A 23,938-nucleotide genomic window follows, 5' to 3' on the forward strand; every position below is an offset into this window, starting at 1 on the left:
ACTTCTTCTTCTTTGACATCCCACAGCAATCTGGCGGGAAATCATGTGGACCTTATTTTCAAAATATATCCAGAATCTGACCAGCTCCCACCATCTCCTCTGCTACCCCCACAGTCAGAGCCACCCTCAGCTCATTGTCATTATTATTATTGTTTTTAAGGATTTTTAAAAATGTATTTGAGAGAGAGAGAGCGCACAAATGGGGGGTGGGGCAGAAGGAGAGGGAAAAGCAGACTCCTCGCTAAACAGGGAGCCTGGTGTGGGACTCAATTCCAGGACCCTGGGATCAGGACCTGAGCCAAGGCAGGTGCTTGAAGGACTGAGCCACCCAGGTGCCCACCACCCTCATCTTCTGTCTGGACCTCAGGAAAAGCCTCCCATTTTTAGCACAGCTGCCAGAGGGATCCTCCTAAAGTTAGATCCCGTCGCTTCTCCGCTAAGAACTCCCCAGAGGTGGTTCCCACCTCACTCAGAGCACCAGCCCCAAGGCTGGCAAGGCTCTTTATCATCTACCCCCCACGAGTGTGTCCCCCAACTCTGCCCTGTAGTGTGGCTCTAGTCACACAGGCCCTTTGGTGCTCCTTGAACATGCTCCTGCCTTAGGCCTCTGGACCTTTCTCTAGCAGTTCCCGCTGCTTGGAACGCTCTTGCCCCAGTACCCACCGGGCTAACTTCCTCACCAATCCCCACTGTCAGGTCTCGTCATGCTCTTTGACACAGCAAACTGCCCTTCTCTCCTGTCCTCCACCAAGTACCAGGTTTCTCTTGTCCTTTTCCCTTCTTTTCCCCACAGTATTGAGGAATACTACGTAATTCACTTATTTATTATGCTTATTGTTTGCCATCTCTCTTCACTAGGGTGTTAGTTCTTCGAAGTCAGGGATCTGTTTCACTCAGTGACATATTCCAAATGTCTGGAACCGTGGCTGGAATATAGTAGGTGCTCCATCTATGGTGGTGAACTTCATGAAACCAGCCTCCAATGCTCGTTTAGGGTGAGATCTGAGTTTGGCTGGGAAAAAAAAAAGGTCCAGAAACTTTCTGGATTAGATTACTACGACCTAAGGGCCAACAGTCATGTGCTCAGGCTTGGAAATTCCCCCAGATGTAGAGGGAGATGGGTGGGACAGAACTCAGCAAACCTAGGGAAGCTCAGCCCAGTGGCTTCAGGTGGCTTCCCAGTTAGATCCCATCATAGGCAACTGGGCTGGAGCTGAGCTGTTGATCACTGAACTGATGAGAAGAAAAAGGAAAAGGTGAGGAGTCCGTGGTGGGCATGAGAAAGGCACCTGGAATACCTGAATCTGGATTACGGGGCTGTGGAATGAGGAAGTCCCCTCCCGGGCTGCAGAGGCAGCCAGTGGGAGGGAAGTGGCCCGAAGGAGCTGCAGGCTGTCTCGGCTTCTTTTCTTTCCTTTTTTTCCTTTGTTTCATTCTCGTGACTGATTTATTTTATAACTGGAAGTCTGTGCTCTTACCCCCTTCCCTTTACCCAGGCCCTCATCTACATTCCTCTGGCCACCACCTGTTTGTTCTCTCTATTGACTTAAGGTTCTGTTGGTTTCTGCCGGAGTCCCTTCCGTCTTCTCTGGGGGGCCCCACCCTGGATCTCACGCGGTGGCCCTCACCCAGCAGAATCCAGGTCAGGGCTGTGGCCTGGGACCTCCCCAGGGGAAATCCCCCCTCGAGTCTGATGCAGTGAAGGATCCGGGCGGAATGGGGCGGTGGAAGGCTCAGCCCGGCAGGAGGCCCTAAGATCAGCTGTGTTTTGGAACTGGCCTCCCAGATCCCCGACTCTGTGCGGTGGACAGTGTCCCTAGGGCAGCCTCTCAGCCTGTTCTCGCAGAGGCTTCCCCCCACGTCTGGGACGACCCCCTCCTTCTTCCAGGCAGTAGAGGTCTTCATCCCAGCACAGGGGGAGGTTCTAGAAGACAGTCTCACACCCAATGCAGAACCTGTGTGGCCAGAGGACCTTGTCGACGGAAGCCCAGGGGGAGGCAGATACCTTTTCCAAAGTCACGCAGTTCCTGGGCCCCAGTTAAGGAAGGAACTGGAAACAGAACTTAGGTTTTCTGATTGCATTTTGCAGTTCCTTCCAGCGGCCACTCTACGGTGGTTTTCATCACAAAGCTGTGGCCCTGAAATCCCCACAGGGTACCTTGTCTGCCACTGCCTGTGGCCATAACAGCGCAGTCCTTGGCCCCTGGAGGGGGTAAAATTCTTTTCTAGGGCCTTTGGAAGTAGATCCTGCAGCCTCAACCCCCTTCTTGTGGCCAAATCCCATAAGCTTCCCTAAATCTCAGCCTCGCACTCCCCTCTCCCAGGCTCTGGGGCTGTGGCCTCACACCCCCCTTCCCTCCTCCCCTGGTTGTGGTTGTGACGCTGACAGGGACGCAGGATCACAGAAATCACTGGAAAGACGCTAGAGATCAGAGTCCTGCCCGCACTGTCTGCTGCGGACCTTGGGGGTCTGTCCCTTCTGTCGCTTGAGGATCAGGGTAGATGGCGGGGCTCTCACTTATTTGTTTGTTTTCAGCTGTTATCTATTCCTTTGCGGGGGAGGCAGGGCAGGGGGGAGCCAGCCCTCCGCAGACTCCGCAGAGTGGAGCCCAGCGGGGGCTCAGCCTCAGGACCCCGAGACCCCGAGGTCGTGGCCCGGAGGCTGTCACTTAGGGAGCCTCGAGGCGTCCGTACTCCGTGACAACACGTGTAGGCTGTGCGGCAGCTTGGCTCCCCGCGTGACCCCCCAGGCGGCCCAGCCGGTCGGGGTTACACCCATTTTACGGATGGGGAAGTTGAGCCCAGGAAGGCTCTTTAACCGCCTAGGACCCAGAGCGAAGAAAGGCTAAGGTCAGAAAGGCCCGGGCCTGCTCCAAAAGCCCGAGTCCCTGCACTGGGGGGGGCCCCGGAGGGGGGGAGGGGGGAGAATGGGACCCCCCAGCTTCCGTGCTCCCCCTGGCTGCGGGGGGCGAGGGGCTGAACCTCTCAGGTGCGAGGTCCAGGGAGGCGGGTCCCTGCGTCTCAGGAGGGCGGGGGCGGGGGGAGGGAGGGGGCGCGGCCTGGGCGTGCCCACCTGTGGCCCGTGTCCCCGCGGCCCGGCTCACCGGCGCATCTGGAAGCGTCTGGAAGCCCGGCCGGAGCCGAGCCGCGCAGGAAGCAGGAAACCGGGCAGCGCGGGCGGCGCCGGCTCCGAGGATGCGCTTCCCCTGCGGCCTGGCGCTGCACCTGCTGCACCTGCTGCTCCCGCGCGGGCCGCCGGGGGCCCCCGGGGGCGCTGCAGGTGGGCGGCGGGGACCCTGCCCGCGGGGGACCCTGGGGGTGGGGGGGCTGCAGGTGGGCGGCGGGGACCCTCCCCACGGGGGACCCTGGGGGGTGGGGGGGCTGCAGGTGGGCGGCGGGGACCCTGCCCGCGGGGGACCCTGGGGGGTGGGGGGGCTGCAGGTGGGCGGCCGGGACCCTCCCCACGGGGGACCCTGGGGGGTGGGGGGGCTGCAGGTGGGCGGCCGGGACCCTCCCCGCGGGGGACCCTGGGGGGGTGCGGGGGCTCTCGGGGGGAGAGGGCGGGGGGGGGGGGGCCCAGGCCGAGGCCCCGCACGGGTGGAGGCGCTGCGGACACAGCTGCTGAGGCCAAAGAAGGGGCCCCCAGGATGCTGACCCCGAGTTGACTTCCCGGCCCAGGCTGCCCCTGAGCCCGGGGCTGTGAGTGTGACTGTCACACTGGTCGCCGCTGGGGGGGGGAGGGGGGCGCCTGGGGAGAACCCACCTGGATGGTCACAGCCACCAGGCTGGTCACAGGCAGTGTCTTTTGTTTTTTTTTAAATAGACTATTGTAGAGCAGTTTGGGTCACAGTAAAATTGAGCAAAAAGTGGAGAGATTCTCGTATGACCTCTCTACTGCCCCCCAACATAGTCTCTCCTGCATTATCTTTTATTTTATTTTATTATTATTATTTTTTTTAAACTTATTCATGATAGATGTAGAGAGAGAGAGAGAGAGAGAGAGAGAGGGAGTAGCAGGCTCCATGCACCGGGAGCTGGAAGCGGGACTCGATCCCGGGTCTCCAGGATCGCGCCGGGGGCCAAAGGCAGGCGCTAAACCGCTGCGCCACCCAGGGATCCCCTTGCATTATCTTTTTAAAAAAAGACTATTTTTTTAGAGGATTTTTAGTTTCATGGCAAAATCAAGAGGAAGGTACAGAGATTTCCCACAGGCCCCTGCGCTCTTTCTAACCCTCAATCACCCCATGAGGGAGACACAAGTCTTACTCCTACCCACCCCCTGCCCCCAGAGCTGGTGGGACTGAGGCTTACCAGGATTTAAAAAGTTATCTTTAAAAAAGCCAAGATTTGGGGCGCCTGGGTGGCTCAGCGGTGGAGCGTCTGCCTTCGGCCCAGGGTGTGACCCCGGGGTCCTGGGATCGAGTCCCACATCAGGTTCCCTGCACGGAGCCTGCTTCTCCCTCTGCCTCTCTCTCCATGTCTCTCATGAATGATTAAATAAAATCTTAAAAAAATAAAATTAAATTAAAAAGCCAAGATTTCAGTCCTTGCCTAGTCCTTGCCTAGGAGACAACGTGGTCTCCTGTAGGCCCTCATGATCCGCTAGGCTTGTGCTGCACGTTTTACACTTGGATTGATTTACTCTTCACATCCCTGTGAAACAGGTGCCCTTAGCTCCATTTTACAGATGAGAAAGTGCAGGCTGGGAGCCAGGAGACCTGGCCAGGGTGACATGGTTGGAAAGCAGGAGAGCAGGGATTCAGACTCAGGCCCCAAAGAACACGCACCTTCCTCTCTGCCAGTGTGATTTGAGGAATAGACCAGGAGAGCTGCCACATTCTAGAGTCGTGCGGGCTGCGTGGGCTTTGCTGCGTCTGAGAAGACCCCTGCTGGGTAGGAGACTTGGGTGGGGGGGCTGTGAGACCCCAGGGTGGGGGGGTGAAGAGGTTAGGGGCTGGGAGGCATGAGGAGGTTTCACAGAAGGATGATATTGTGGGGTTCCCGGATAAAGAAGAAAATACTTCAGGGGAGGTGGGTGGTCAGACCCCAAGAATACCTCTGTTGGGGCCTTAGCTTGTGTGGGCTGACACAGAAAGGCTTTGATTCCACCGGGTGGGGATTGAGGAAGCTCAGAGAAATGGCTTGGGCTTTGAAGTGGGGAGAAGGAAGTATATTCCCGTAGAAGCACGATTCGTGAACAGCTGAGGAGGGTGAAGGCCGTGACTCACCTGATACGCATGTGGGGCCAGCCTGACCTTCTGAAGGTTGTGTGCTGTCAATGCCTCTTTGAGAGGACACGGCTGGGGAGGGGTGCTTAGTGGCCCCTTGCAGGCTTTGGAATATAAGACTTTCCCGTTCCCCTTCCCCTCAGGCCCTCACCACGGCAAGGCAGGTCTGGTAGGTAACCCTGGTTCACGAGGGCGGCCCGGAGGGGCCTGGCCGGTAGGACGCGGAGTCAGGATTTGAGCCAGTCATTGGACTCCAGAGCTAGTTGGCAACAGGCCTAGGGCCGGAGCCCAGTCTTTCGCTTCCTGGTCCAGTGCTCTTTCACTGCTCAGGGAGAGACATGGGAGGACAAACTGAGGACCTGGGGCCCTGACAGGTAGAGGTGACCACATGGTCTCGTACTTCCGTTGGGTCCTTGGGTACTTTGGGGCCAGTAGACCTCAGTAACGACCATCTCAAACCATTGGAACCCCAAAAGGAGGGTTTATATTTTGATTCTTTTCCTTCTAAGAGGAAGGTTCCTGGATAAAACCTGGGACATCCACTTACATTTGAATTTTTAAAAATATTTTATTTATTTATTCATGACAGAGAGAGACAGAGAGGCAGAGACTTAGGCAGGGGGAGAAGCAGGCTCCCGGTGTGGAGCCCGGTGTGGGACTCGATCCCAGGTCTCCAGGATCACGCCCTGGGCCGAAGGCAGGCGCCAAACCGCTGAGCCACCCAGGGATCCCTGAATTTTAAGTAACAGAGTTTTTTTCTGTAAGTGTGTCTCAAACGGTACATGAGAAATACACATACAGGGGCACCTGAGTGGGCAGCGAGTGCCACCCAGCCCAGCACTCATACAACCTCCAAGGGTCTGTCGAGTGGACAGGGCTGCGTCCCTCGGCTCCGTTACCCGTGGCACGTGGCTGGGCCCTGTTCCTGCGGCCCTGGGGTCGGGCGAGCAGCGCTGGGAAGCTTGGCCCTTCCCCCAGACTCGCCTGCTCCCACCTGCTCGGTCTGGGTAGCTGCCTCTCCCCTACTCCTCCCAGCTACCTCTAAGTACAAAACCACAGATGTTTCCTGTATTTGAAGGGTTTTTACTTCCGTGGGGAAACACCTGCTGGATGAGGGAAGTTTCGATGGGCAGGTGACAGGGATTTCTTCCAAAAATTCTGAGAGTCCTGGTCCCTGCTCTGTAGTTCTCGGCTCACTTAGACTCCTGGCTTCTTTGCCTCCCATCAAGGCTGCGTCCTGGCCCCAAGCCTTCCCTCTGATGGCTTCAGACCAATAATCAACTCGATTCTGAGGCCTGCTTGTCTCAACAGGGTCATCAGAGGACATCAGTCAGGGGATCCCAGTTCCATGGTTGACCCATGGGGCCGGTCTTCTGATACACCTCCTCCTTCCTTGTATGTGTAGATGAAAAATGAAATAGAAGCAACTTCCCCTCCCCACCCTCCTCCCAGGGCGCCCAGGGCATAAGCACAAGAGCTTGTGCGAAGTCGGCCCACTGGGACTCGTAGCTTACAAAGCTGGTCTTACCCAACACAGGCCCCAGCACCAGCAGACCAGGTCCTGTGGTGACAGCAAACCACGTAGAAGAGCCTGCCATGACTCCAGGGGTCAGGACAAATTCAGAAGGAGCCTTCCAGACCGCTGACCTTCTTGAGACCTCTGTGCCAAGCCACATGCCTTTGGAAACTCAAACCCTGAGCCCCCAGACGTTTGATTGGACCTTAATCCTGGCCAACACCAATTCAGAAGCAGAGACCAGGGACATCAAAACCACTTTTCCTGCAATGGAAGGCAGGGCCTTCACCAAAATGACACCTTCCAAGTTCACGGTGGTGATCACCACTCCTATGGAGGCATCGGCCACCAGTGGCAACCCCGTGGGAACTGGGATGACCACAGTTGAGACTGTTACAGGCAGTGATCTTGCAAAATCTGTCTTCGATGCCCTTTGTACTGATGACAGTTCGGAAGAGGCAAAGAGGATCACAATTGACGTCTTGACATTGGCTCACACTTCTGTGGAAGCTGAAGGCCTGGCCTTAAAGAGCAGCGCCTTCTCCGACAGCTCAGTTCTGGCCATCACCGCCCCACGGGCCCTCGCACCTGACAAGAGCACTCCGGCTAAGGGTTTGTTTGCCTACAGCATCACTGACATTGAGGTTGCCAACTGCAGCATTCTAGAAATAGAAACAACTGCCACCACCCTTGGGACCTTGGACATGGATCTCAACCCCACAGGGGGAGAGGTCCTATCTCCGCCTGTGGTGTCAGCTTTGTTCAATTCCACTGAAGCAGAATCACACGTCACCGAGACCACACCATCCGCGGAGACCTTGTCAGCAGCCAGTGCCACAGAGGCAGCCACACCTGATACCACAGTTGAGACCCCACTAACTGCCAATAGCCCTACAGAAGGAGAAGCAACAGCAGCTACGACCACCACCCCCAGCACAACTTTGGTCTCAGTCAGCGTGAACCCCTTGGAAGAAGCTTCAGTCCTCTCTATTGAGACGACAAGCCACACCAAGGTCTTGGGAGCGGTGACAGTCTCCACAGAGGCTGGGTTAACAGTGGGGAAAGCGACTTCACCTGCTGGGCTCTCAACTATGGCCCACAGCTACAGCCACATCGCCACTAGCAAGAGCACCACCCCCTCACAGCCTTCTACCGCGGATGGCACAACCAATGAGTCTGTCCCCATCACCAGGAGCCCCGCTCCTTCTGTCCAGCTGACCAGGGCCAACAGCAGCCAAGAGGCAAACATCACCTTATTTAGGACCACAGCCTTAGTAAAGACCTTGAAGACAGCCAGCGTGGCTGGAGGGAAGACCCCAACAGCTATGCCCACCGCGGTTCAGACAAGGTGGACCACAGAAGCCACTGCGGGTAAGTGGCTCCCTCGGGTGTGAGCTTGGGGATTCAGGGTTTGGACTTGCCAGGATGTCTACGTGCTCAGGGGGTGGGGAGGGAGGAAGGATCTGGGGCCTATTCTGAGCCCCATCTCTGATGCCCCCCTTTTCATGATCTTCTAGTGATGCTTCCCAAAATCAGAAACAAGGACAGTTAGGGAGGTGTATGGAAACACTGTGGGGCTGGAAGTCTGGAGAAATGTTTGAGATCCTGGTTTTTGCCCTTAACAACCTAGTGACCTTCTATGACATCAACCGTTGAGTAACCACAATGTGCCGAGTGGTGAGGCCCCAACTTTTATTTTTATTTTATTTTTATTTTTATTTTTATTTATTCAATGGGGTGAAGGATTGGGGGTTTAAAGCTACGTGTCTGAGACAACAGGTACTTCTCAGGGAAGAAGCCCCTTGTCAGAGGCTGCGTGTCAGCCCAGCTCCTGGCCAGCCTGGAACCTCCACCTCCACTTCTGACACTGTCCTTGGGCCTCGTCCCTGTGGTATTATCCTCAGCTGGCCCTGGTCTGTGGAGACGTGAAATAAAAATATCCACGACAGCCGCCTTACCGAACATCACTCATGTGCCAGGGAGAAGTGAGAGAGAAACCCTCAGGACCGGCTGCGCGTGCTCGCTGACGTCAGGCAGTAACATGCGAGCTTCGCAGGGGTTACCCCTTCTAATTAAACCTTCAAAACCACCTAAGGAGGCGGATAATATTTTTAAATAATTTTTTAATTGTTCATTTGAGAGAGAGGGAGAGGGAGGGCACAAGCAGGGCGAGAGGCAGAGAGACAGGGAGAAGCAGACTCTCCGCTGACCTGGGAGCCCGACGTGGGGCTCGATCCCAGAACCTAGAGCTCATGGCCTGAGCTGAAGGCAGAGGCTTCAGCATCTGAGCCACCCGGGTGCCACTGAGGTGGGCATTGTTACCCCACTGACAGGTGAGGAAACAGATTTAAAGATGCTAAAAATATAGCAGTGGGACTCCAAATGGAAGCAAGTTTGATTCCAACTCGTAGTCTCCTATCGTGCTTTTATTGTTAAAAGCTCAACTTATTAATATATTTTTCCTTTAAAACACTTTTCTTTATTATTTGTTGGTTAGATGATACATTGACATGATTTAAAATTCAATAGGTACAAAAGGAATCAGCATAAAATGCCTTTCTTCCACTGCTGTTCCCCAACTGCTCAGCTGCCTTCTTCTTATTTTTTTTTTTAAGATTTTATTTATTAATGAGAGACACAGAGAGAGGCAGAGACCCAGGCAGAGGGAGAAGCAGGCCCCATGCAGGGAGCCCGACGCGGGACTCGATCCCGGGACCCCGGGGTCACGCCCTGGGCCGCAGGCAGCCGTCAGCCGCTGAGCCCCCGGGGACCCCAGAGAGATTCACGCTGACACGGATACAATAACCGTTCTGGCATCTCTATGAATATTGAAGCACAATTCCAGGATCAGTTCCCAGAGCATTCCGCTAGGCAGAAATGCCTGCAGGTGGCAGGTGGAGGCAAGGAGGCTGGGCCTCCATGGAAGGCAGAGCTTGCCTCCGGGGGCTGGATTGAGACCTCCGCCAACTTCGGGCTGGACGCACTGGCTGAGGCATTCCGCCCCCCCGCCCCCCCCCCCCCCCCCCCCCCCCCGGGAGCCGGCCTCTCCCTATCTGGGCCCTTCCCCGACAGCACACCCGGGACCTCCAGGCCTTGAGAACATTCTAGATCTCCGTTTCTCCTTCCTCACACTTCTCCTCACATTACGTATCCAGATATGGACGGGACCTTTAGCCATCCTTACCCTCACTCTTGTTGGGAGAGCACTACAAGGACCCCCGTTATTGAGGAGAGGGAGTCCTCCTTTCTCTCTGCCGTGAGTAATGTAAGATCCCACGTTAGCACCGACACGTTTACACCTGAGAGCGGGCACATAGGTCAGAGGTGGGGACCAAGGCCGGGCAGCAAGGTCGCATCACGATTCCTGAACGGACTGACCCACGTTCTCATCTCCTGCTTTCCTAAACCCGCAGATGGGGATGGAGGCTTTTTCCTCCTGCGGCTGAGTGTGGCCTCCCCAGAAGACCTCACTGACCCCAGAGTGGCAGAGAGGCTGGTGCAGCAGGTAAGGGAGCACTCTCGGGGCCAGGAAAGAGGAAGCGAGTATTAGGAACTAAATCTCTGCTTGGCTTGGCTTCTGCCTATTTTTCCTGAGTTGGGAATTCCCCTTCTGTGCTACGTAAAAAGATTCTTTCCCTCGCCCCCAATTTCCTCAGGCCATAGGAAGTTCGGGCCTTCTATCCCTTGGGAGAAGATCAGTGATATTAACGGGCAGATAGGCAGGACTTTGGTTATAAGGAGCAGACACCCAACTCATCGTAGCTTATACAGAAAAGGGAAGGTAGTGGCTGAAACACCTAGAAGTGACTGTTCAAGCTTCAGTTCTGGCTGGATCCAGCAGCTCAGACGCGCTCATCCGGGTTTTCTCTTTCTTTACCTCTCTTAGCTCTTCATTGTTCAGAATCTCTCTCCATATGTAAGGAAAGTTGGCTGTGACAGCCCGAGTCATAGGCACCTCCCTCTCCCAAGATCTGCATATTATACTAGGGAAAGACTGATCTTACTGGTCTGCAAGGACCACCATGACTGACACCTCAAAATGAACCACGTGGAATGAGAAGGACAGGCCTCAGAGGCGCTGGGGATGCCAGGCAGAAAATACCCATGGATGCATGTTCTAGATGAGGACCAAGATTGGGACATATTTGTATAAGTTGGGAAAATTCCCCTAAGACCCAGATCACAGGACAAAGGTCCCAGGGTCTGAAATCCAGGCGCAGAGCTTTTGGGAATGGTGTGAGTCAGTGGGGGGTCAGACTAGCGCAGCTCAGCCTAACTCTGTGGCCACATCTTGCTGCCACGGGATGAGAAGAGGGAATAACCGGGCCCTTGAAGTTCTCTTAGTGGAAAGGGGCCTGTCGGGACTCCCATAGTAAGAAGCGCCCTGAACGCCACATGGCGGCTTTGAAAGTGGACAGCAGAGACATGACCAATGCCTACCGCGCACGATAATCAAAATGGGAAGTGTGAACCCTCGCCAAGGAGGGAGGCCAGAGGGGCACCCGGGGGTCTCAGTCACTTAAGTGTCCGACTCTTGGTTCCAGCTTAGGTCATAATCTCAGCGTTGTGAGATCACACCCCGTGTTGGTCTCTGTGCTCAGCACACGGTCGGTGTGAGCTTCTCTCCCTCTCCCTCTGCCTCTCCATCTCCTTCTCTCTAAAATAAATAAATACATCTTAAAAAAAAAAAAGGAAGCCAGAATGGTGCCAGATGCGAGCCCCCTAAACTGGAAACCATTTCAGGAGTCAGAAAGGGGCCAGGGAGGAGGAAGCAGGTCAGAAGCTGAAGTGCAAGCACCATGCGGGTGCTGGGTGTGAGTTCTCGTTGGGAGTAGGACACAGACCCAGGGCTCGGGGCTCTGGAGCCATATGGATCTGGGGGTGAATTCCACTTCCTGACTCTGTGAACTTGGGTAGGTTGTTCCATGTTATTTTCTTCCTCTATAAAACGAAGGTACAGCACCTGCTTCCTAAGGTTACAGTGAGGTTGGACGACATAATGTGCGCGAAGCACAGTCCGGGCCCAGGCTGGGGCGCGGAGACTGCTGCTGGCCTCCCTGTGCGTTTGCTCCCACTGTCTCGTCCTGTCCTCGGCCTGTGGGGAGCTCACGGGCCACATTCGGGCTGGAAGTATCTTCTGCTCCTTTTGCCCTCCAGCTCTGCCGTGAACTGCATGCCCACCTGCCTCCCGCCCGGGTCTCTCTGCTGCATGTCACGAGGGGCTGAGGCACATCAGCCGCAGCCAGGAGTGGCTGTGGGCCCAAAGGGGCAGCGCTGCCGGCGGCCTGGGACCCCCCCTTCCCGACTGGAGCTACGCTACAGGCTGCATGTACCTGGAAGCTTCCCCGAAGGTCAGCTGCCTAAGGCCTTGCCCCAGACACTGCAGCGGGACCCTGGCCCACATATGCCAGGTGTGTGTGTCGGGTGGGGGGGCTTCCCTTGTTCCAAAGATGCCCTTGGACTCCCTCTGGCACATGTGTCATGTTGCAGTAAAGAGTGATCTGATCACCTGTCACCCTCGTTGTGCTTCTCTCGGACATTAGAATTCTGCACGGTGTGGCCCAGAGGTTATCTGTTTGAGCCATATAGGTTGTTTGGTTAAGGTTTTTTTACGTTTTTATGATACAGGGATTTTGTGCATCCTCCCTACAACCGCCCTCCTCATTCTCCCCTGGTTCTTGGTTTGGACCTTGATTACGGCACTTACGGAGGCTGGCCCTGGAGTCTGTTGAACTTTGAGCTCCTTCAGAGCAGGGACCATATTTTCTCAGTATCCTTTGAACCTAGCAGAGCGCCTGGCCTGTGGTAGGATCACAGAGAATGCCTGTTGGATTGACCTGAATTTCAAGTTCTGGACATAAGCAGATCACAAGAAAGTCTGCAGTACTCAATTATTTCTCTCCTCTAGCTCGTAAGTCGAGTTATTATTATTATTATTATTATTATTATTATTATTATTATTATTATTATATTTTAAAATTAAATGTGGTTATGGGGCTCCTGGGTGGCTCAGTCGGTTAGTGTCTGACTCTTGATTTCAGCTCAGTGATGATCTCAGTGTTGTGAGATCGAGCCCCACTTCAGGCTCTGTGCTGGGCGTGGAGTCTGCTTAAGATTCGCTCTCTCTCTCTCGCTCTCTCTCTCTTTCTCCCTCTGCCCCTACCCCACCCCTAAAAAGAAAAAATTAAATGTGGCTAATCTTTTTTCTGTTGTAAGAAACCTTGCTTGTGAGTTCACGATTTTGAAAAATTCAAAAGGACCGAGAAAAAAAAGGCAGAAAGAGAAGTGGGAGAGAAAGAAAAACATCTGTAAGCCCCACTTCCTATACACAGCTACCGTCCGTGTAGACATTCAACCTTCCTGCCCGGTCGGAGACTCCTACATTCGGTACGTCCAAAGCCAGAGTCTTAATCTGGATCCCAAGCCGGCTCTGCCTGTGTCCGCTCCCTCCTGGCAGCCACGTCCTTCAGTTGCTCAAGCCAAAGTTCTCAAAACCAGTCTTCATTCCCCTAGTTCCCTCACTCTTTACACCCAGCTCGCCAGAGGATTCCACTGGCTCTCCTGTTGTCAAATTCTCCAGAGTCCGGCCTTTCTCAGCCTCTCCACTGCCCCCCCTCCAAGCCCAGCTGCCACCGTCCCTCTCCTGGATTCCTGATACCCTCGCGGCTCTCTCTTTCCACCTTTGCCCCCACGCCCGGTGTCGTCCCAGGCTCCGCTCGGCGGCGGAAGCCCTGTGCCCCCTGCACACCCTCCCAGCCCTCTGCCCCCTGCACCTCCCCAGCCCTGTGCCCCCTGCACACCCTCCCAGCCCTCTGCCCCCTGCACCTCCCCAGCCCTGTGCCCCCTGCACACCCCCAGCCCTCTGCCCCCTGCACCTCCCAAGCCCTCTGCCCCCTGCGCACCCCCAGCCCTGTGCCCCCTGTGTGCCCCCAGCCCTGCCCCCTGCGCACCCCCAGCACTGTGCCCCCTGCGCACCCCCCAGCCCTGTGCCCCCTGCACACACCCCAGCCCTGTGCCCCCGTGCACCCCCCCCCCCGCCCCCTGAACTTGCTCACTTCACTGCAGCGACGCTGACCTCTCGGCGCCCGGGAACCCATCAGGCCTCGCATGCACTGCTCAGTTTGCTCAGAGGCCTTCTCCTGCAGATACCGACCTGACCAACAGCTCCACCTCCTTCCCCCTCTCGGTGGGGCCACCCGACCACCTCCTCTGCTTTGATTTTCTTCTTAATGCTGATTCCAACCTAACATAATACATATTTTATGTATTTGTCTTATTATCCGTCTCCCTCAACTGGAATGTGAGCGTTCGCTCACTCCGGCTCCCTAGCGTCCCGCACAGTGCCTGCCGCATGAAAGGTGCTCGGTAAATATTAGTTAAATGAGTGGAGGAAACCAGACAACTTCGACTATTGCTGTGCATAAGGGCAGTACGTGTATTCAGCTGATCCCCTCCCCCTTGCAGGGTGAGGCAGGGTGAGGTTTATAAAGTAGGTTGGACAAAAATAATTCAATCATCCTTCCCAGCATTTTTGCCAGGCCCTGCAACAGAAGAGAGGCATGGTGTGTGCCATGGGGGGTTATTCGCTGATGTCTCTTCCCCACAGGGGCTAAACTTAGTAGGGGAGGGTGGACATATACAGAAAAAAACAAACCAAAAGAACTTATTTACACCATATATGGCAAAACCAGAATCTCCTTAATATACAAAGAGTTCTTACAAAGCAATAAAAAGGGAAATATGCCAGAGGAAAGTAGGACTATAAATGTTTTCCAAAAGCGGGAATATATCTTCCTTTTTGGGTAAGAGCTGTGTTCAGATGAACCCCACACCACAGATTTGAGAAATAAAAGATGTGCAAGGCAAAAAAACAAAACAAAACAAAACAAAACACAAAAGCAGGAATATAAATGTTTTCCATGAAAAAGAAACCAGTAGGAAAAAAAAAGTAAATTGATACAGTGAGGTATTCTAACTATGTGCCAATAGGTAAGGACTTATAAAAATTATAATTTCCATGATGAGGGTGTGGAGGGAAAGGATAGTCTTAAACACTGTTGGTGTGAATGAAATCGGCACAGCCTTTCGGGAGGACCATTTGACTATCTAAAGACTTAAAAATGTGCATCCCTTTAACTGAGCAATTTCATTCCAAAGGGTTTATCTTAAAGAAATAATTAGGAATCTGTGCAAAGACCAATAAATCAATGTATTCATTACAGAACTGTTTATAACAGCTAATAAAGGAAAAAAGACAAAACAAAATGTCTCAGTGTAGTCATTTGGTTAATAATAGTGGGGTGTGTGTGTGTGTGTGTGTGTGTGTGTGTTCCCAAGTACCTTTCACACTGTCTTTAAGGGCTCCCTTTCCAAAAGCTAGTCCTGTTCCTACCAAAGGAACAAAACTCCCAGCCTTGTATATCAGGGTCCTCGTGATCAGGGTTCCCAGCTCTGTGTCTCGTAGACCCGCCTGCTATGTCTTATGTTACTTCCACAGGTAACTTCTCACTACTTCCCTGTCATACCTGCTTTGATCCAGAGAGTTTGTACATCATGACTCTTGCCCCCAGGATGCTCTCCCGCTCTCTGGTCCCTCCATCTGGAAAACTTCTGTTCATGCTTAGAGGCCCAGTTCATTCGGTGCCTCCTTGTGGTGGCTTTCCTCAAATTCCCTGAGGAGGGTCTAGTTTCATCGTCCCTTTATGTTTCTGTTATGACACTTAACATACTACATCCTGCTTCATTCGCTTATGAGTTGGTTAAGTCATCTGTGCTTCAGGACAGGTGCCATGCGGTACTCCTCCCTGTAGCCACAGAACCTAGCGCAGAGCTCTGTACCTGGAGGATACTCAGCTGTTCGCTGCATAACTGAGAGGATGGGCCACGTGAGCAGGTGACCATGAAATATGGGCACTGGGCTCTGAAAGGTGAGAAAATAGTATTTAATATTGAAATCTAACAAAATATTAATTTAACGATATCATTAAGCTACACTATAGTTAGGCATGAATGGATTGACATAAATCCCATTTTTTCAGATTTATTTATTTTTTTATTTTTATTTTTTTTAAGATTTTATTTATTTATTCATAGAGACACAGCTAGAGAGAGAGAGGGCAGAGACACAGGCAGAAGGAGAAGCAGGCTCCATGCAGGGAGCCTGACATGGGACTCGAACCCGGAGCCCCAGGATCAAACCCCGGGCTGCAGGTGGCGCTAAACTGCTGCGCCACTGGGGCTGCCCCAAGATTTATTTATTTATCCGAGAGAGAGAGAGAGAGAGAGAGAGAGAGAGAGAGAGAGACAGGAGGAGGGAGAAGCAGGCTCCCTGCGGGGAGCCTGACGTGGGACTCGATCCCGGGACTCCAGGATTGCGCCCTGGGCCAAAAGCAGGCGCCAAACCACTGAGCCACCCAGGGATCCCCATAAATCCTATTCTTAAGTAGTTTTTCTTTTCCTGCTTTGCATTTATTTGAATCGAGGATACCTGATAAAGTGGATAATTTATTTTAATTACATGCATATAAGGGCATATATGTACATGCAATGCTTCCAATAACATGATTACTGTTATTGGAAGCCAAAAATTTTGTAAAATATAGGCTATGCCAATTAGAAGCATTTGGGAACTAAAGTGTATAATTATGTGTGTGTGTGTGTGTGTGAGAGAGAGAGAGAGAGAGAGAGAGAGAGAATTACTGGAGATGACCAGAATTAGCAGAACTAATGCAAGAACAGCAGCAAGAACCCGAAGGCCTGGGGAAAATTCTCCAGTTATTTAAGACTTAAAGGTGTGTGTGTATGAGGTGAAATGGCACATATTTCATGAAAATGGAGCGGGGTGTGGACTTAAACAAGATAGCCTGGCTAAAGTCACCTGTGACAGCACAAACACACAGGCAAAAACACAAGGCCGTGACGAAGACAACGTGAGGTGGGACTATTGTGACAAGAGACTTCAGCTGAAGCTCCCGCCACAGCCAGTCCTTTGTTCAACCTCTGTAAGGGGCGGGGGGCCACCAGTGAGTGGAAAGCACTGAATGGCAACTGATCCCACGGGTGTACCCCAAATTCAAATGAGTGGGCGTCATTTTTTGGCATCAATAAATGTTTACATTGGTCTACGCTGCCAGTTATCCATTGTTTGCTATCTTGGTCTTTAAAAGCTGCTCATCTTAAGCTCATGGGGATTTTCTGGAAGGTTCCTTGGAGAACAGGGAAGTATAAGCATGTCTCCAGACAGCTCCCTTTAAGGGTGCCCCGGGCCCACTGAGGGTGTTTCAACTGCCTGCACCAACTGGGAATGGGGTGGAGGCTTCTCCCCCTCTGCCAGGCTAACACGGGCCTGGAACCCTGAAGAAGGGTCCATCAGTTCTTCATTCTAGGTGCATAAGCAGCAGAATCCACATCACACAGATTCGGCGGGTGGGCTGATCTGACTGCACCACTCACCAAGAGGCCTTTCCTTCCCACACAGACACCTCCTTACTTTTTCTTCTTCTTCTTCCCTTTTTCTTTTAAAAATGTATTTATTTAAGAGAGAGAGTGAGCCAGTAGGGGTAAGGGAAGAGAGAGAGGAGAGGAAGAGAAGCAGACTCTCCGCTGAGCGGGAGCCCCATGAGGGGCTTGATCCCATGACCTGACCCAAAATCAGGAGCTGGATGCTTAGCCTGCTAAGCTGCCCAGGGCACCTCCTTCCTTTTTCATGACACCCTCTCTGCACACTCAGTGCCTCAGCCATTCTGACCAGGTTGCCAGGCAAAATATAAAACCAGTTAAATGAGAATTTCATACAAATAATGAATGCCTTTTTTTTTTTTTAAGATTTTTTATTCACCTATTTGAGAGAGAAAGAGAGCAAGCAAGCACAAGCAGAGGGAGGGGCAGAGGGAGAGAGAGAAGCAGGCTCCTCGCTGAACAGGGAGCCCAGGGTGGGTCTCGATCCCAGCACCCTGGCATCATGACCTGAGCCAAAGCCAGATGTTTAACCAACTGAACCACCCAGGTGCCCCACTGTAGGTTTTGTTGTTTGTTTTTTTTTTCAATCAGGCTGAAGAAGTTTCCCTCTGTTCTTAGCTGGCCAAGAGTTTTAGTGTTTGAATTTGTCTAATGTTTTTTTTCTGCAACTATTGATATAATCATATGATTTTTCTTCTTTATTCTGTTGATGTGATAGATTGCACTAATTGATTTTCGATTGTTGAATCAGCCTTGCAACCTGGACTAAATGCCACTTGTTCATGGCATGTAATTCTTTTTATTCACTGTTGGATTTTATTTGCTAATGTTTTGTTGAAGATTTTTGCATCTATGTTCATGAGAGATATTCCTGTAGGGTTTTTTTTTTTCTTTCTGGTTTTGGTATAGGGTAACGCTGGCCTCATAGACTGAGTTAGGAGGTATTCCCTCTGCTTCAATCTTCTGAAAGAGATTATAGAGAACTGAAAGAGTCTCTTCCTGCAGTGTTTGGTAGAACTCACCAGTGAATCCATTTGGGCTATGTACTTAATTCTTGATAAATGAATGCTAGGATTAAATAAATGTGTGCATGTGTATGTATTTTAAGTAGGCCACACCCCCAACATGGGGCTTGAACTCATGACCCCAAGATCAAGAGTTTCATGCTCTACTGACTGAGCCAGCCAGATGCCCTAAATAAATGTGGTTTTATATGGAGGCTTGATTACACTTTGGGGTGTTTGAGGGTAAAGTCACAACGTTGCATGTATGGGAGGGGCTTCACCTACTGTTAAGAAAAGCATAGTTTAGGGTCTGCTCAGGTCAGAGAGCACATTTCTCCTGAACTTCCTCCAGCACCACTTGCTCACCCACAAGAGTGAGCCTGAGCACCAGGATCATGTCATGTGACCTCCTTTCCTACCCTATGGTCCACACTTATTTGGACCAGTGATAGACAATTGACATAAGCTGGACTAATCATATTCTCCCCTCAGGGAGTTGGGATTTAGGAGCAAGAGGCAGCTCTCTAGTTTCTCCATAGAGGTGGAATTGAGGTATTCTAGACCTAGGAGCTGTGGACCAGTTTTTGTTGGACTAGTTACACCAGATAGGTGTGACGTTCTTTCTGCTAGGAGAGAAGATGAGGTGGAAACTGATCATGTGGCTGGGAATGGGCAGAGAGGGACCAAGGGATCATGGGGTGAAGAGACTCAGAAGGCTCCAGTGGGGCTCAGGAAAGGACAGAGAGAGTGTATTAGGATTGTGTGCTCCAGGTCTAAGGAGGGGGTGGGTGGCACGCTTCTCAAATTGGTTCTTGGAAAGGGAGGTGTAAGCCCTCCTCCAGGGAACACAGTGGGAGCAAGAGCAGATAGGTAAAGGCACTGTGTATTTACCCTCTCGGAACTGTTAGAGGGTGCCCGGGTGAGTCTGGGCTACTCCATGTGGGGGTGTCTCTACTGTCCTCCTCAGAAGGCCAGGCTTTGGCTTGCATTTCTTCCCCCTGGGAAGGGGAAGAAGGTGACGTGGTGGCGGAAGCAAGGACCCGGGTGGGCTGGAGCAACAAGCTTCCCAACAGACCGTGGCTGGTTCCAACCCACCTCTCCCCTCCGCTCCCTGTACCTAGCCTGTCAGCCACACAAGGAAAATCACCAGTGGAATTCACAGCTTTGGAAACACAAAGTCAGAAGGATTTTACTTAAATAGACTTCAACTAGAAGGAAACTGGAGGGTTTTTTTATACAGATGAATTTTGGCTTTTAACTTGGAGCCATCAGCCCATTAGTAACTCTGATGTGTGTGTTTGTGGATCGGTATCCTTGTGGGTACATCTGTGAGAGAATTCATCCGGGTCTTTATGGCTCCTTCCTGTCTGTCTCTGTATTGACTGAGAAGGTGTGGTCTTGTCTTTATTATTATGTATTTCCTTGAAGAATCCTGAGTCACCTTTAAGCACATTTTTCTGAGTCTCCTCAAAGGATCGGTGCCACCCGCAAGTGTGTGGGTGAGGCTGGGGTGGGTCCTGAGGTATCCTAGGTCACAGCTGCCCCTTTGGGGCCAGGCCTCAGCCTTCTGAGTCCAGGCGGTGGGAGTAGTGGTTCCCGGGGGAGTAGCGCCAGAAGCGCCAGAAGTACAGGACTGCAAACCCCACAGCCCCCAGCAGCAGGAGGATGAACAGGGCTCCAAAGAGGATTCCGAAGAAGGCACTGAGCTTCATGCCCAGATGCTCACAGCGCTCGCCCCAGGGCGTGTAGATGGAGAAAGGCACACAGCTGTGGACAGAGGGAAGGGACAAGGTCAGTAGTGGGGAGGCCCCAGGAGGTTTCCCTCCACAGGCTGGGACTCTCCTCTGGGGAAGGAGGCAGAACCGAAGTGCCTACTGGGTAGGGGAGACTGGCAGGGGTGACTTCACCTGGACTAAGCTTTCCCTGGCTAGCGGGGTGGGGCTGGCTGCAGGTAAGGGGGTACAAGCTGAGGCCCTGGCTCCTCCCAGCCCCCCTGGGACCCTGGAGGGGAGACAGCTGGGTGGATCTGGGGCTGCAGGGGGCACGAGGGTGGACACAGGGCACTGATGGGGTGGCCCTGCCCTTCTCCTCCTTGGCAAGCCTGTAGACTGAGTGCACCCCCCTCACGGGAGCTCCTCAGACTACTGATGAACCAAGAGGACAGAAGATGCCAGCTTGAGAGGGCCTCCCCCGGCCGGTACTCCTAAGGAGGGGCAGGGCTGGGCCTAGACCCAAGGCAGTGGGTGCCTTCCCTCAGAGACAGCAGAATGCCTGCCCCAGAAGCAACACTGGGTACAAGACTTTGCCTTTGGAACCCACGTTCTGTTATTTAACCTCCTGGCTACCTGGGCAGATTCATTACCTACCTCTTCTTTAAAAGGGTCATACTACCTACCCAGAAGCTAAGTGTCAGTGTTAGAAGTCATGCAGCATCTTTATCCACACAGAGTAAGTGCTCACACATCTTTTATATGGTCCCTTTTTCTCTGATCCCTGCTCTCTGAGTCATCAGAGAACCATCCTAACTTCTAGACACCACCAGGTACCGTGGCATTTCTACGCCCCTTGCGGTATCTGTGCCCGGCCTGGAGTCTCCGGCTCTGCTCGTCCTGCCCTCTCCCCGACTCACCTGCAGCGGGGCCCTTGGGGCAGGTGCTGACACTGGCCTCCGTGCTTACAATAGCCCTCACTGCACGGGGACACGCAGGTGAAGCCGCTCTGGGGGCTGTAGACCAGGCGGTAGTCCTTGTAGCTGTTGCATTTGAAGTAAGCCTTCAGCGTGCTCACGTTCACTGTCAGGACACAGATGAACATGGAAAGCAATCAATAGCACCGGATCTATACCTCTTCAATCGGGAATTCTGTTTTCAGGCATTTATCCTGAGAAATCCTTGGAAAAGCATGCAAATCTGTATGTTCATGGACGTCCAGAGCAGCGTGGTTTATAATAGCAACAGTGTTTAATAGGTGAGGTTTTGTTAAACAAGGAATACTGTGCAACCAGTAAGCACATGGTGTGGAAAATGCATTGGTTAAGAGCATACGCTTTTTTTTTTTTTTTTTTTTTTAAGAGCATACGCTTTGAAGTAAACCAGACCTACGTTGAAATTCAAGCTCTACTACTAACTAGTTGTGTGCTTTGGGGAAATTTCTTTTTTTTTTTGGGGGGGGGGGGAATTTCTTAACTCCTTCAGCCTCAGTTTCCTTATCTTTGTTGATTTTATTTTTTATATTTTATTTATTTATTCATGAAAGACACACACAGAGAGAGAGAGAGGCAGAGACACAGGCAGAGGGAGAAGCAGGCTCCCTGTGGGGAACCTGATGGGGGACTCGATCCCAGGACCCCAGGGTCACAACCTGAGCCAAAGGTAGACGTTTAATCACTGCCCAGTTTCCTGGGCAGCCTGGGTGGCTCAGTGGTTTAGCACCACCTTCGGCCCAGGTTGTGATCCTGGGGTCCCTGGATGGAGTCCCACGTCGGGCTCCCTGCATGGAGCCCGCTTCTCCCTCTGCCTGTGTCTCTGCCTCTCTCTCTCTCTCTGTCTCTAATAAATAAATAAAAATAAAAATAAATAAATAAACAAAATAAAATACAGCACACTGGGGGCACCTGAGGGGTGCCGTTGGTTAAGCATCTCATGATTTTGACTCAGGTCACGATCTCAGGGTCTTGAGATCGAGCCCGTCATCAGGCTCCATGCTCAGAGCGCAGTCTGCTTGAGATTCTCTCCCTCTCCCTCTGCCCCTCCCTCCTCTTACTCTCTCGAAAACAAATAAATATTTAAATAAAATATAGCACACCACATTAAAATGTATGATAAAATAATAAATGGGAACACATATACAATATACAAGGTAATATGTTCACAATTGCTTAAGTAATAAGGTCACCAAACATTAGGTACTACTTGATCCCCTTATTATAAAAAATATTGGTATGTGTGAAGACTCCTAATGCATAAAAGAAAATTCAGAAGGATAGGTGCAAAATGGACTTGTCTTTGGGGCTTGGAATTACACGTGATTTTTTTTCTCTCTTCCTTTTGTTAATCTGTGTCTCCTCAAGTTTCTACAATAAACATATTGTACTTGTATAATAAAAACTGTGGGGTTTCTTGGTTGGCTTTCTTTAACAAAAGGCACAGTCAGGTCTATGGGAGTTGTGTCCGTATGCCACCCCTAACGCCCTACCACACATACACAAAGTAGTTTGGAGGATTTCACATTGTTGCCCCCAGGAGGGAGGAGGCACTGCCTGGATTCAATCCCACCCTCAGTGACACAGCGGCTTCCGCAGGGTTTGGTGTGGTCACTGCCTCACTCCTAGGATAGGGTGGTCTATTCCTTTCCTCCTCTGGCAAGCTTACCAACTGATCCCATTCTTGTTTTGGGGTAATCAGGGATCATCACAGCTGACGGGGACCTCAGAAATCCCATCTATTTTTCCACATGGGGGTGTCAAGCCTTGGATGGGGGATGGCTTCTGCACAGGGTCACCCTTCAAGGAGGGGAAACCTCTGCCCCTAGGTCAGGTCTCCAGCCTTCAACTGAATTTCCTCCAGCTGGAGGGCAAAGGCAAAAGGGATGTCCCTGTTTATGTTTATAAAGCACAATGGTTTTTTAACAAAATCATTACCAATTTCATCAAAAGAAAGAAAACCGTCAGCAGTGATGGTCAGGAAGGTGGCAATTAGAGTAATTGGTCTGTGAAACCATATCCCTGGGGACTCACCAAGCAATGTTTGGTGCTCTGCTCTTGAGTCTAGAAAGCTGGTGGGTGAAATGTTTAACGATTTCCCTCAAAAATGATAAAAAAAATCTAGTCCCCCTGTTCACCTGCCCCCTTGGCTGTCTCTGTGACTATGGCCAGGAGAGTGACTCACGAGCCAGCACACTGTGCACGTCTTCCCTGGAGATGGAGTGGAAGTTCACGTCGGTCCTGGGCCTCCCACTTCTGTTCTTCCTCCACCACGAGGCCTGGGGTAAGAACGCTTCCACCACTGCATCCAGCAGCTTGGTGTTCAGGAAGTCGATGACGGGACCCTGAGGAAGGTACTGGAACTTCGAGAAGACTCTCCAGTGTCTACGTAAACTTCCCGAGGCCGGCGCTGCACTGGAATTGCTGCGTGGGAGGGGCACCGTGAGGTGGTAAGGGTGCAGGTGGAGGGGGGAGACGCGGGGGCCGAGGGGGACAGTCCCACTTACATCTGTAGCACTTCCGAGTTCTGGAGAAAGGCCCGCACATTCAGGTTCCCCAGTCTGTAGGCCACCTAGGGCAAGGATGGGGGTGGGGGCGTGGGAGTGAGGCCCCACCCGAAGAGGACACCTCTCCCACTTGCATGTACTTATTTGTCCACATCTGGCTCCGTTTTGCACACGAGCACCAGGACCCACAGACTGCTTCTCACCATCTGCATCCCCACGCCCCAGCCTAGCCTGGTGGCCCTCGTGGGTCCCTGCTTACTGAACATTTGCTGGAGAGTCAAGGACTCTGCACACCTCCCTGCCTCCCATGACAAGGGGGGAATCTGAAATGAGTGGCCCCTACCTTTGCCTCCGCCCCCTGACTCACGCTCTCGTTCTCGCCCCACATGTTTTTAAACATTGATTATGTCCAGCTAGACCTAGGGGATGGTCGGGTGCTGGGGGTCAAGCTGACTCAGGAAAGACCCCTAGTTGGTGAAGTAGACAGGTGTCAACGGACTTCCCTTACAGGGTCTAGATGCTGT

At 52.4% G+C, this 23,938-nt stretch overlaps 2 protein-coding genes across 3 annotated transcripts in view; one reads left to right on the top strand and one right to left on the bottom strand.

Annotated features, from left to right (window-relative positions):
* Window positions 1-1,132: 1,132 nt before the first annotated feature.
* Window positions 1,133-12,259, top strand: MUC20 (mucin 20, cell surface associated). 2 transcript variants are annotated; one of them, XM_025474295.3, is made up of 4 exons: window positions 1,133-1,256; window positions 6,766-8,115; window positions 10,158-10,249; window positions 11,902-12,259. In XM_025474295.3, the coding sequence occupies exons 2-4, from the start codon at window positions 6,825-6,827 to the stop codon at window positions 11,968-11,970; spliced, it is 1,452 nt and encodes a 483-aa protein (XP_025330080.3). In that variant the 5' UTR covers window positions 1,133-1,256; window positions 6,766-6,824; the 3' UTR covers window positions 11,971-12,259. The 2 variants fall into 2 exon arrangements, with proteins under 2 accessions (XP_025330080.3, XP_025330070.3); XM_025474285.3 differs by lacking the exon at window positions 1,133-1,256 and adding an exon at window positions 3,109-3,280.
* A 7,110-nt stretch (window positions 12,260-19,369) lies between these two features.
* MUC4 (mucin 4, cell surface associated) overlaps window positions 19,370-23,938 on the bottom strand; it is a 30,398-nt gene continuing 25,829 nt past the window's right edge. Inside the window, exons 24-27 of the mRNA XM_049105488.1 lie at window positions 23,415-23,479; window positions 23,093-23,331; window positions 20,836-20,998; window positions 19,370-19,973 (exon numbers count right to left, since the gene is read on the bottom strand). Of these exons, the coding sequence (XP_048961445.1) occupies window positions 19,766-19,973; window positions 20,836-20,998; window positions 23,093-23,331; window positions 23,415-23,479 (675 nt within the window). The 3' untranslated portion in view covers window positions 19,370-19,765. The remainder of the gene's footprint in view (window positions 19,974-20,835; window positions 20,999-23,092; window positions 23,332-23,414; window positions 23,480-23,938) is intronic.

Source organism: Canis lupus, chromosome 33, assembly GCF_003254725.2.
Source record: "Canis lupus dingo isolate Sandy chromosome 33, ASM325472v2, whole genome shotgun sequence".
In the NCBI taxonomy this organism is placed as follows: domain Eukaryota; kingdom Metazoa; phylum Chordata; class Mammalia; order Carnivora; family Canidae; genus Canis; species Canis lupus.

Bases quoted from the DNA above. Each gene is read 5' to 3' on its own strand.
- MUC20 (XM_025474285.3), top strand. From the start codon at position 3,196: ATGCGCTTCCCCTGCGGCCTGGCGCTGCACCTGCTGCACCTGCTGCTC. The intron at 8,116-10,157 runs GTAAGTGGCTCC...CTAAACCCGCAG, and splicing joins GACCACAGAAGCCACTGCGG to ATGGGGATGGAGGCTTTTTC. The intron at 10,250-11,901 runs GTAAGGGAGCAC...TTTGCCCTCCAG, and splicing joins CAGAGAGGCTGGTGCAGCAG to CTCTGCCGTGAACTGCATGC.